General features: G+C 43.1%; 1 protein-coding gene across 11 annotated transcripts in view; it reads left to right on the top strand.

The window, feature by feature from the left end:
- Positions 1-13321, top strand: part of Trim2 (tripartite motif containing 2) — a 199360-nt gene that overhangs the window by 117779 nt on the left and 68260 nt on the right. For 2 of the 11 annotated variants that reach the window (XM_047566338.1, XM_047566339.1), the window contains exon 1: positions 10745-10973. The exons of 8 other annotated variants lie outside the window; for them this stretch is intronic. In XM_047566338.1, coding sequence (XP_047422294.1) covers positions 10971-10973 — 3 coding nt within the window. In that variant the 5' untranslated portion in view covers positions 10745-10970. Of the gene's footprint in view, positions 1-10744; positions 10974-11053; positions 11125-13321 lie in introns of those variants that run through there. One more of the 11 variants, XM_047566343.1, reaches the window with a different exon arrangement.

Genomic DNA, 13321 nt, shown 5'->3' on the forward strand with positions numbered 1-13321 from the left:
CATGGCCTTTGGGGGACATTTCAGATCCAAACCATAACAGAGAGGTTAAGTTATTTACCCAGAGTCATTCAGTTTATGGGTGGCAGAGTTGGAACCCAAACCAAACCCTCTAAGGCCCATCCTCTTCTCAACCACTGTATCACACTGCTTCTGATTATAGTAACTTGAGACTCACTGTGTGTTAAGCAAGGGACCAAGGCACTCACACACTGTGCCATTTCATCATCACAACAGCCTTACAAGGTGCCTTCTGTAAATGACCTAACAGAGGCAAGAGGCAACCTAAAGATACATTAGTCATTTCTTACCCACAATTTTGCTTTCTAGGGTTTCAGTTATCTTAAGTGGAAAATTCCAGAAATAAACAGTTCATAAGTTTTAACTCGAACACCATTCTGAGCAGCATGATGAAATCTCACATCATCTGCTCTGTCTTACTCAGGACGTGAATCATTCCCTTGTGCAGGGTATCCGTGCTGTATATGCTACCTGCCCACTGGTCACTCAGTAGCCTCTTAGTTATCAGGTCAGTGCTTGTGTTCAAATAACCCTCATTTTACTTAATAAGGGCCCAAAGCACAGGAGTAGTGATGGTGTCAATTCAGATATCCCAGAGAAAAGTTGTAAAGTGTTTCCTTTAAGTGACTGAGGTGAAAGTACAATAAGATTGGTTTGAGCAAGAGACCACATTCATATTTTATTACAATCTACAATTACAATTGTTCCATTTTATTTTTAGTTGTTAATCTGTTTCTGTGCCTAGTTTGTTAATTAAACTTCATCATAGGTATGTGTGCACACGTATGTATGTATAGGGGAAAACTGAGAGAGTACCGTCTGCAATTCAAGGCATCCAGTGGGGCCGTGGATAGGATCCTGGTAGATAAGGGAATCTGCTGTAGAGCAAATCCAGATGTGCCTCCGGAGCCTGTGCCTTAATCACAGCCACATGCTGACTTCACGGTGGAATGAGTGGCGGTGAGGCCTGGTGCCCCACAGGCGGCTTAGAAAAATATTCTGATGACATGTCAGGGGAGGCAGCCTTTGAGGATGGGGTCAAGCCCCCTGTCCTCAGCGGATCTCTCTTGCCCAGGTGCCCACTTGAGTACCACCCTCCAGGTTAGCGCTCTAGAGCCCTGATTAGCAGCCTCGCAAACTCAGGCACGTTCCTGGGAGAAGTCACACCTTAACTCACAGCTCCCACGGGCACGTCCAGCTGGAAGTTTGTAGGGCTGCTGTAGTTCCAGTACTGGGAAAGGACCGCACGGTCCAGAGCACGCACGTCGCTGGAGGACCAGCCCGGCTGATCCCAGCGGCTCACAACTTCGCTGTCGCTGCAGCCCAGATCCCTCGCCCCCCAAATCACCCCTACTTGAATTCGTTCTTTTACAGACAGATCCTGTTTCCGGGTGAGGGATGAGGACAGACAGGAAACCTAGGGAGAGTTTGGACGGGGGCGGGGAGTGGGGGCGATCCTCCACCCCAGCGGAGCCGTCATTGTCTCGGCGGAGACCCGCCCGCCGCTCTCCAGCCAGAGCGGAGCTGCGCGGCTCCCTCGGGGCGGGGCCTGTTGCCATGGAGACGGGCGCACAGCCGCAGAGGCTGCGGGCGCGGCCGGGCCTGGGAGGCCGCGCCGAGGTGGCTGGTGTCTGAGATTACCGCGTAGAGGCCTAGTGGCGGGATCACCTGGTCAATAGGACCGTTTGTAAGGTTCTCGCTGTCGGTTTTAGAATGTGATCAAGAGGAAGCGGGAGCCCAGCAAGGCGTTACCAGCATCGCGCCCGCTAGGATGCCAGCCCAGGGAGAGTTGCTGGGTAGAATCCCTGACTCCAAATCACTCCTGGGCTGGGTGTAACCCGGAGGTAGAGCCCTCGCCCAGCATGCATAAGACCCTGCGAGCCATCCCCAGCACTGCAAAGCAAACCCAAACGACAAAATCCTGTACTCCAAACCGGTGATGATTAAACAAGGTCAACCACAGAGACAAGCAGGAACTTGGCACCACCTTGAACTTCATTGTTCAGGTGACAAGTATGACCGTGAAATTCCTTAGAAAAACAGCACGTTACTGTTGCATGCATCGGTGAGCATGGATAAACAGGAATCTAGCGTTAGCACTGGGAGGTTCTATGTCCGGTATAGTCTGGGCAGATTGTCCATTTTTAATTTCCCAGGTCAAACAGTGTCAAGGCAAATGGGCCTTCTGTTCAGATGCTTACAAAGAACATGCAACAGCAGACAGACTGCTGAGGCATTTGATATGACCCTTCACCCCCTCAGGAATGTACAGCAGAGGAAAGCTAAGGCAAATGAAGGACACCTTGACCTACAGTAGTCATAGTCCCTCTTCCCCATTAATCTTTTATGCCTTCTTGGTTACAGAGCCAACTCCCAGTTCCACAAGGGCACACCATAGATAAGACAGATATAGCACTTTCCATTTATCTTCCTTCTTCTGTTCTCAAGAGAACAGGGCTATGGAAAAGCCAGGTCATTCTCATGCCAGCCTGCCTCAGCCCAGACTTTGTTAGTCTTTTACCCACAATAGGTGTTTTGGGTTGAACTGTTTCCCCCAAAAGATCTTTTGAAGTTCTAAACCCTGGTACCTCCTTTGGAAATAGGGTTTTTGCAGATGTAATCAATTAGGGTGGGCCCTAATTCAATATGACTGGGATCCTTATAAGAAGAGAAAAAAGGGTTGGGATGGGATCCAGTGGTGGAGAGCTTGCTTAGCATATGCAAGGCCCTGGGTTCCATCTCCAGAACCACAAAAGAGAGAGAGAGAGAGAGAAGAGCCACAGGGAGGAGATTACAATGTGAAGACTGCAAAATTACACAGGAAGAGAAGGCAGTGTTACAATGGAGATAGAGATCAGAGTGACATATCTATAAGCTGGGGAACACCTGGGCCTATCAGAAGCTGCAAAGAGGCAAGACACGATCCTTCCCTGAAGCTTTCCCACCTCGAGTTTGGACTTTTGGCCTCCAGAACTGTGAAGAGAATATATTTCTGCTGTCCTAAGCCATGTCGGTTTGTGATGCTTTCATATGGCCCTCGGGAAAAAATATAAGCTAAAAATAATATGAGAGAAAACTCTGTTGCTGTAAATAAACCAGTCTCCTGACTTCCACAGGTCACTTCCCAGGTTTTTGGGCAAATACATAATTAAGATTGCCAAATCACAGGCCTCTATTTAGGGAAAGGGAGAGTTTCCTCAGACCAAGGTAGGAAAGTATATTTTCATTTATAAAGATAAAAAGATGACAATGATTCATGAGGCCAAGGCAGGAGGATTGTGTGTTTGAAGCCAGTCTCAGCAATTTAGTGAGGCTGTAAGCAACCTAGTGAGACCCTCTATCAAAATTTTTAAAAATTGACTAGGGATGCGGCTCAGTGGTTAAGCACCCTTGGGTTCAATCCCTGGTACCCGCCCCACCCCACCCCACAAAAGAAAGAAAGAAAGAAAGAAACAGATAAAAAGATGAAACCCACAAATTATAGACTAAGGAACTTGATATCAAGCATAATTCTAGAGGATTATTATCAGGATAGTTCAGAAACACCTGTAAAAGAAAGCAACCTGAGTTCCATAAGAATAAATTATATCAGACCAATGGAGATTCCTTTTTGGATACCTGCTGGACTCGAATTTTTGTTGTCTGTTCAATGTGTCATACATGTTATATGAGAAACATGACAAGAAAGGATCCCTGAACTCAGCAGTCATTAATAAAAGAACAGGATGTCATCGCCAGGAAAAGCGATGATGTTTTCCTGTTCTCTGCTGGGCACAGCCCACCTGGGTGTGTTTTGGGGTTTGGGCATTACCCTGGGGAAAATACAAAAAGTATTCTTGAGAGAGACAGGTGCTGGATCTGTGTCCCCTTTACTTCAAATACCACCTAGCGAGCAGGGCTGTCCTGAACCCCGAGACCTGATCAACTGTGAATCGGAGGAAGGGAACACTGTCCCCAAGACTGATTTTGAGAGCTTCTGTTTATGTCATTTATATTTATATCACTCGTACCTAATACACTGCCTGGTACATAATCATTTGTGAAATGTACAATTTAATAGTAATCCCAATGCCAGGCCAGTTCTAGTGTGACTTCATGGCTTGGGGCTGGCTCAGTTGGTTCTCTGGTTAGTTCACTTGTATTCACATAATACCAACTGCTTAAGGCCAGACTGTTTCACCCCAAATCATTCTCTGATAGTCCTACTAGTACTGTCAGCATTGAAAATCAATCAGAGTCAAGTTCTGTTTCCCCATATGTGAAGATTGCACACCCAAGAAGTGCTGAGGCAAGCGTAGAAAGCAAGTTTTATTTAAAGGTTAGAACAGAGATAGACCTTCCACAGGAAGGGACCTCAGAGCTGGATGTCCAAAGAAGTGGAGTGTCCAGTCCCTTTTATACATTTTAGAGTTCCTTTGTTCTCATGACCTCTCCTTCTCCCCTTATCTTGCCTCTCTCCTCTCCCCATCCTACATAAATGACAAGTGACCCAAAAGGTAGGCCAAAGGTAGAGTGATCCAGGCAGGAAGCATTAATTAACAACTCTTGCAACTCCCTGCAGGGAGGAACAATTCCTGGGGCAGGTCACCTTAGCAACAGGTTGCATTTGATTTCTTTCCTTTCCAGTCAACCTCCATCTTCCTGATTGGACCCAATTATTTATTATCTACATTAGCTGCCTTTTGTCCCCCAGCTTCACTACTTAGTCCAGGACCTCCCCACAGCCACTGAAGAATGACCCCAATGTCTAAGGTGGGGGGTCTTTATCATCGACCTGTTGGGGTTTACCCCAGTTAACTACACCGACTGCAGAGTGCCTGTGAAATCCATCAGAACCACATCTCTTCCTCTGCCCAGGCCCGAACTGAAGGCTGGAAACAATTGTTCCTTACCATCCTTTTTTATAAGAATATTGGGCAATAATTTTCATAAAGTTTTTTTTTAATTTATTTTTATTGTAAACAAATGGGATACATGTTTCTGTTTGTATATAGAGTAACAGCATACCATTTGCGTAATCATACATTTACATAGGGTAATGATGTTTGAATCATTCTGTTATTTTTTCCTTCCCCCACTCCTCCCACCCCTCTTTTCCCTCTATACAGTCCCTCCTTCCTCCATTCTTGCCCCCCTCCCCATCCCACCCACCATTATGTGTCATCATCCGCTTATCAGTGAGATCATTCATCTTTTGAATTTTTGAGATTGGCTTATCTCACTTAGCATGATCTCCAATTTCATCCATTTGCCTGCAAATGCCATAATTTTATTATTCTTTATAGTTGAGTAATATTCCATTGTGTATATATATATATACCACAGTTTCTTTATCCATTCATCAATTTAAGGACATCTAGGTTGGTTCCACAGTCTGGCTATTGTGAATTGAGCAGCTATGAACATTGATGTGGCTGTATCTCTGAAGTATGCTGATTTTAAGTCCTTTGGGTATAGGCTGAGGAGTGGGATAGCTGGGTCAAATGGTGGGTCCATTCCAAGTTTTCTAAGGAATCTCCACACTGCTTTCCAGAGGGCTGTTCATAAAGTTTTTTGAAAGCAAAGACAAGAAAAGTGAAATAATGATTGCACTGGGCAGAGTTTATAAGCTCTTGATTTCAGGTTGCTCCTCCTGGTTGATTGTGTTTCTCTCTCTCTGAAACACATCACCTCTTTAATCAGCTGGCTTTGTTCCACTCTGGAGTTGCCTGATTACAGTTCGCTCTTGCCCATCCTGAAGGACTGTTGTAACACACCAAAAGAGCCACGAGATATGGACTCTAGTTTACTTCTACTTCCTAATGGCTACTTCATGCTAAGCTGGTGACTTAGCCTTTCTAAAGCTCAAATTCCATTAAAATAATAATAAAGCTTGTTCTACCTATTTCTGGGTTTTCTTTGAGGACCAAAGAGAAAATCTATTATGAACACATTTTCTAAATTATCAACCACTAAGTAGATATGAAGAATTGCTGTTTCTTAATGGTCTCTGGTCCAACTATTTTTCTAATTCTGAGATGAACTTTGACTTTTATGTCCTCTTATGCCACCCATTCCTTTGTAGGAGGACTTGTGTCATTCTGTGTCTATTTATTGGGCAGCTACAATGTGACAGGCATTGCACTAGGGGCTAAGGAGTGAGAGATAAAAGATGAAAACCTCCAACTGGGTTAACAAAGAATGCCACAGAGCACTCAGGAGTGGTACCCATCCAGACTGGAGGTGGGAGATTCTGAAGACTGGAGGGAAAGTCAGAGAATCCTTCCAAAAGTGAGTTGTGATTTCGCTGAGCTCTGAAGGAGTCAAAGAAGTTAACCAGAGGAAGATGAGCCTGTTCCTGGTAGAGCACATGGTACGTGAGCCTAGAGATGAGTGCTTCCCAAATAGGATGCTATTGACAGCGGGCATAAATGTCTGGGACTCTCCTATGCATTGGAGGATGTTTGGCATCTCTATCCCCAGGGCTAAATGTCAGTAGTACACCCATACCCACACTCAATATGACATCCAAAAATGCCCCTTCATAAATGCAGACTCAACCACCTCATGGAACGTTCCCTGGTTGAGGGACACTGCTGAAAAGATACATGGGGGAATGATTTTGGAACTAGAATATGACTAGGGAGGACAGAAGGAAGAGAAAATTAGGAAGGCAGATTATCAATGCCCTTGTATGCCATCCCAAGTAGATTACTTCCTAGGAGAAATTTCCTTGATAGTCAGATTGTATACAAAGTGCTTTGGATGGAGTCTGGCACATAATACGGGTCGATAAATTCTGGATCACTATCTCTCAGGATCCTACCCAACCTTGTTGGTCACAAATGTCTTGTTCTTATGCATGTGCACTGTCTGCATACACACAGTCAAATGTACACCACAGTCAAAATGGCTGATGACAGTTAATGCTAATGTTCGTTCAACTGGACAGAAACAGCGACAAGGGGTAAGATCTCTCCAAGGATCTTGCAGCAACCTTAATCCCCAGGATCTTGGGCTCTTTTCTGCTTTGTGTGTGTGTGTCTGTGTTGCTGATGATCAACTCAGGGCCTGTGCATGCTCTACCACTGACTCACACCCCCAGCCCCATTTCTCTGCCCTTGAGGCCCCCCATCTGGTTGCTGGAAGCCTCAATCCAGGCAAACTCTAACGCAGAAAGAAACAGATCAAAGGCTACTACCACCTGTACCTGTCACCAGGCCAAGGGGCAGATACTGAGGACTGCTAATATATCCTGAGGCAATCCAAGCCCCAACTCCTAAACACTTGTGCTCACTGCCAAAGCACGAGCTAAAAATAAGCCTGCATTTTTCTATAATGAGCAGTGTTATGTGTATTTGTTAGGTTCCAGCTGGGTCCTCCAACCCCATTTTACCACACAGTAGTGAAACCACAGTGATGAAGGTACTTGGAACCCCACTAATTCTATGTCATGCTATTTCCAAGGAAGATGTATTTCCTTGGAAATACTGAAAATAAATGACTCCCATTTGTCCTACCCTCACCCAGACTCTAGTCATGGTTACCTACTACTCTTTTTTGGTACTGGGGAGTGACTCCAGAGATGCTTAACCACTAAGCCACATCCCCAGCCCTTTTTTGTATTTTGTTTAGAGACAGGGTCTCACTGAGTCGCTTAGGGCCTTGCTAAGTTGCTGAGGCTGGCTTTGAACTTGCCATCCTCCTGCCTAAGCCTCCTAAGTGGCTGGATTACAGGTGTGAGCCACCATGCCAGCACAATTGGCTGCTACTCTTAATTCCAAGCTAGCTCTTGCCTCCAAGTCTTTATTTGCGCTGTGCCCTGTGCCTGAAATACCCTTGCAAATCACATCCCTCCCGTGGGCACACAGCACCCAGTTCCTCTCGCTGTCAAGCACTTGAGATTCCACATTATAATGGCCTGCTTACTAATCCATCTTCCAAACTGGACTGTGACCTTGCCAAAGGCTCAGAACTGTATACTTTAAGCAAGGGAATTATAGAATATGTGATTTGTATCTCAAAGAAGCTGTTTAAGCACACAAAACTCCATAGTGGGATGTCAACCTGTACCCTAAAATGCTTTGCTTTTACTTTGGACGACTGTACCCTAAAATGACATGCCAGAAAACACATGTCCATGCATTCCCAGGGCCCATATCTTCTCTGCATTCTCAGCACCTAATCAATACCTGGGACATGCACCATGTTCAGTAAGCATTGAATGAGGGCTGGGGCTGTAGCTTAGTGGCAGAGCACTTGCCTAACATGTGTGAGGTACTGGGTTCGATCCTCAGCACCACATGAAAATAAATAAATAAATGTGTCCATTAAAAAAAAAAAAGCATTGAATGAATGAATTGAATACATGCACCTTCTCTGACTCTAAGCTGAGAAGCAAGACCAAGGATCTCTTCCACTTCTCCATCTTCTGGGAGCAGAGACCCAATCCATATATATATATATGGATACATATATATATGGATCCATATATATATATATGGACCCTATCTATCTATCTATCTATCTATCTATCTATATATATACCCTAAGAAATTTGGGTTGCATGGAGAAAGAGAAGGAAAGAGAAAAGGAAGAAAGGATGTGCTGGGGGAGAGGTCAGCGTTTAATGCATTTGGATTTGGGATGGCCTCAGGAGCAGAGTGAGAAGAGGTGAGGGCTCCCTCCATAGCAAGTCAGACACCTTTGTAAGGAGTTGTTCTAGGAAGACGACATTGTGAGGTGTTCTCTTACCTGAAGTTTCAGGACCTGGTCCTAATTAAATTGTAGGCTTCTGAAGCAGCGCATAGGTCCACATAAAATCTCACACACAAATGTTGATAGCAGCCTTATTCATAATAGCCAAAAAGTGGAAACAACCCAAATGTCCATCAAAGGATGAGAACAGATAAATAGGGTGTGTTGCATCCACACAGGGGAAAATGGCCATGAAAAGGAATGAAATAGTAATAGATGCTACAACATGGATCAGCTTTGAAAGAAAGAGCCAGGCACACAAGACCACATAGATGATTCTGTTTATATGATAGACTATCATAGAGAAACCACTTGTATGGCAGAGTCCCATAGAAGTAGAAATACACAGACAGAAAGTAGGCTGGGGATTACTTAGGACTATGGGAGATGGGAAGGGAAGGCCTGAGCATTAGCGAGTATGGCGTTGTTGTTGTTGTTGTTATTGTTTGTTTGCTTTTGTTTTGAGGTGATGAGAATGTTCTAAAGTTAACAGTGGTAATAGTTGCCTCCTTCCATGAATATACTAGAAGTCACTGACTGTATACTTCAAACAGGGGAATCCTGTAGTATGTGATTTGTATCTCAAAGAAGCTGTTTGAACACACAAAACTCGGTAGCAGGATGTTAACCTGTGCTTTGGGGGAATATACCCTAAAATAGCATGCCAAAATTCACATGTCCATGCGTTTCCAGGGTCTGTTGACTTCACTGGATTCTCTATGATCTCCTGGTCCTCTGCTACCAACAAAGGAACTGGTACTGCTCTTTGGAGCCAAGACCCCTGTGAGGGCTCAATGCAGTGCTTGACTGCACAGAAAGAATAAAATAAATATTAATGGAAAGAATGTAATAAATATTAATGTAATCAAACATGCAGATCAAATATGCAGTCTTATTGAAATAAAAATGATTAGTGATCACTTTAAGACTAATAACTGAAGAAGAGGATACAGTACTATTTCATGCCTCTGTTGCTGTTGAAAAAGGAATGATTGTGAATTCCATTCTGATAGGTAAGGTTTTTTTATTCTAAAGTATCTTTGTAATATGAAGATCTAATCATATCCTGCCTTTGGGGATTGAACCCAGGGCCTCCTGCATCCCCAGCTCTCCTAATCACTTTTATATAACTATCTGTTGACTACTTTTATACTATTAATATTTTTTAGAATAAGTTTAAGAAGTTGGTAGGAAATTATGTGCAAATGTAAAGTTTGTCAAGTTTCTTGACCTTTAACAGAAAACTTCATCATCAGAAAACAGGATCTGCTATCTCCTCAATCAGATACCATGTGCCTTTTCTCTGAATGATTAGAACTACAAAAAGCAGAAAATTATTTGACTTTCCTGGGTAAATACCAACAAGGGGAAAGGTTTGTGAATGGACCATTTTTGCTTTTTTAAAAGTTACTTGAGGGCTGGGGTTGTAGCTCAGTGGGAGAGTGCTTGCCTGTGCTGTGCACTGAGTTCGATTCTCAGCACCACATATAAATAAGTAAAATAAAGGTCCATTGACAACGAAAAAATACTTTTAAAAAAGTTACTTGAAACATCTAAGGCAATAGGTTTTCTTTTTTCCTCCTTTCTTTCTTCTTCTTCCTTTTATTTCTTCACTAACGAAAGTTAGTGGATGCTCCCACACTCACCCAAACCACTCCTCTAAATGTGAACTTCTCGGATCGAGTCCCATATATTGCTTGTTTCCTCGAATCTATTCTCCCTGCGTGCTCCTCTGGCGTAGCAGCCCTTCTTCCTTCTGATTTGTAACGCTCGGGTACCAATCCTGGCTGCGTGGCGCGAGAGACGTGCGCTGGTCGCCTCTCCCTGGGTTAATCCTGCAGTCACATTCGGGGATGGAGCTGGGCGGCCGAGCACCGGAGCATGCGAGCAGCTGACTGCTGACTCAGAGGCGAAAGCAAGCCACCCGCGAATCTCGGTGCAGCTCGCTGCTGCATCCCTATCCCATAATCCCTTGCCTGGCTTGCTGCAGTCTTTTCAACAGACGCTGAGAAAAAGATGTCCTATCAGATAAAGATTGATTGGTCTGAATACCGAAGGGGGTCTCCCACTTGTTAATGACCCAGAAACATTCCTGCCGACTTTCCTGAGCCTTCTCTCCTTTCCTCCATTTTTCTCTTCCTCTGTTCTGTTCCTGAGCTGGCACATCACTACTTAGGACAGAAGATATGCTGGGCTTCTGATGATGGCTGCACTGCATGGTAGGGAATTTTAACCAGTCTCTTTGCATGGTGCTTCCAAACTTGAGATGGTAGCAGAAATGTGCTTTGTTCTTTTGGATTGCCGCGGAGCTTCAACGACAGACTTGGGAGGATTTAATTCTTTGCCTGATTAGTCTGTCTGCAGAAATGGGTAGGTCTAAATGTCCGGGTTGCTTAGTGCTATGCCGGGTTGATAACTGATTTCTCCTGCTCTTTCTGTATTCTGGCTCCCTCACCCTCACCCCTTTCTGATAGTGGTGCTGCATTGCACTGTAACTCTTTAGAGATCCACCCTTTGCTTAAACAAAGGCATCAAATTAACCAGTATGGGGGCAAAGTCATGCAAGATTTTTTTCATCAAATTCTATGTGAATTGGCTAGGTTTTATTTTTACTGGTCTTTATTTGAATGTTATCTTGGTTTGTTTTAAGTAAAATAATTTCCCCTGGATCTTTCTATTCAAATGAAATATTTAATTTACCGGATTCCTTCCTCTATACCCTAGGGTGGAGGAGAACGGGGGATGCACCCTCCCCCAACCAGCCCTCTGTTAAGAGAACCCTGGGTTTGAGTTCCATGGCTCCCAGTTACCATTGGAAACCCATTCATTCAAAATGCATGACTCGACCCTCTGAATTCTGAATGCCATTGAGGACCAGCAAACAAAAATACAGAGCAGACGATTTTCTTTCTTTCAGATAATTTTTTTCCCCTGCCTTTGAAGTACAATCAAATCTGGGTGGAGCTCAATGGTAGCGTTACACTGAACAGGGAAAAAAATTCTTGGTTTGGCCCTTAGGTTTCGCTTCCTTAAACTGTGGGTAATTTTTTGTGTCAGAGCTTTTTCTACAAGAATGCCCCACCCTGTCATTAGTTCTTATTGCAGGGCGATAGGAGAGCACGTAGAAAGGCTATTGAAAACTAAAAATTAAATGTTAATAAATGGATTCCAGAGTCAAAAGAGAAAATATTTTTTGTCTGAAGAAAAGATGTTTTCAATGTCTTAGCTTCCAAGAACATATAAACTCAGAAAGAGGTATTTAAAAAATTATCAGTTCATTTCTTCAGCTGGGATCCAATTACAACAGTTTTATTCCTCATGAGTAAATAGGTTTCTTAAAAACCTAGAGTATTTGCTCAGATCTTTAAACTGATTTCTTAAATAGCGTTAGGATTCATTTTTTCTAGGGTGAATTTTGTGGGGACCTTTCATTAAATTGGGGGACAGACGCTTTATTGGCACTGTTCCTAACCCACTGTGATGTTAAATAATGCAGGCCCCTTCTGAGCACGCACACAATGAGAAGTTTCATGTGCACTGTGGTATGAGAAAGCCGCTTTCTTATGCCAAGACCTCAGTTGGTAGCCCTTCCTGAACCACTAAGCATTTCTTTCCAATTTCTCCTAGAAAGACCCAAGTGATTTGCATTGCAAAGGTTAAAACTCGGTTGAATGTAAAAAAATTCTCTGATTTCAGAATATCTGAATGCAGCATATTTAACCCACACGGTTTTCTAAAAAGGGAGAATAAAATCTACATATTTTCACCATAGTTAATGTTACAATCCTGAGATGACTTAATTTTTAACATTTGCAGGGTAACAAAAGATTAGTAGACTTTGTGGTTTGTGAAAGTCAAAACACTCATGCTTTGTCTTTACTAAGAAATGAAAATGATCTTAATCCGGATAGCTTTAGACTTTAATTTCTCCAAGCTTATGACCTTCTTTTATTTATCTTCATTAAATGAGAAAATCCCAAATATGTAGCCATTTTAAAAATTTACCTAAGCTTCATTTTTAAGATTCTCTCATACCTCTCTGATAAAACTAGCACTTTAACCAAATATTTGTATATATTATTGGGATATGTAGAAGAGAAATGCTTTCAAACTTGAAAGCATTTACTGCCAAATTATTTACTATTATAGGGACCCCCCTGCGATGGGGTTGGAACCCAGGACCTTGTGCATGCTAGGCAAGTGTGCTACCACTGAGCTACACCCCAGCCCTCTCACAGTTTTTTTTTTCCTCAAAAAAATGTGAGTGAATGACTTCTAGATTGGGACAAAATGACAATTTGCACACAACTGTAATGGCTTGCTTTCTTTTTTAATTCTCTGATGCCATCTGTGTCTCTATTGCTTATACAAGGGTTTCAGTGTCAGAGTACAATTTGCTGTAGAATGAGTTTGGGGTTTTTTGTTGTTGTTGTTTAAATATTTCTATTGTAAAGATTGTCTGAATTTACTAATTAGGTTTCCTCTTAAATTTGGAGTTTTAGATTAGACCAGAAAGTGAGGGGGTGGGGAATTGAATGAAGTATTCAAATAGCATCATTGAAAAATC

The sequence above is a fragment of the Sciurus carolinensis genome, chromosome 10 (genome assembly GCF_902686445.1).
Source record: "Sciurus carolinensis chromosome 10, mSciCar1.2, whole genome shotgun sequence".
Lineage (NCBI taxonomy): Eukaryota > Metazoa > Chordata > Mammalia > Rodentia > Sciuridae > Sciurus > Sciurus carolinensis.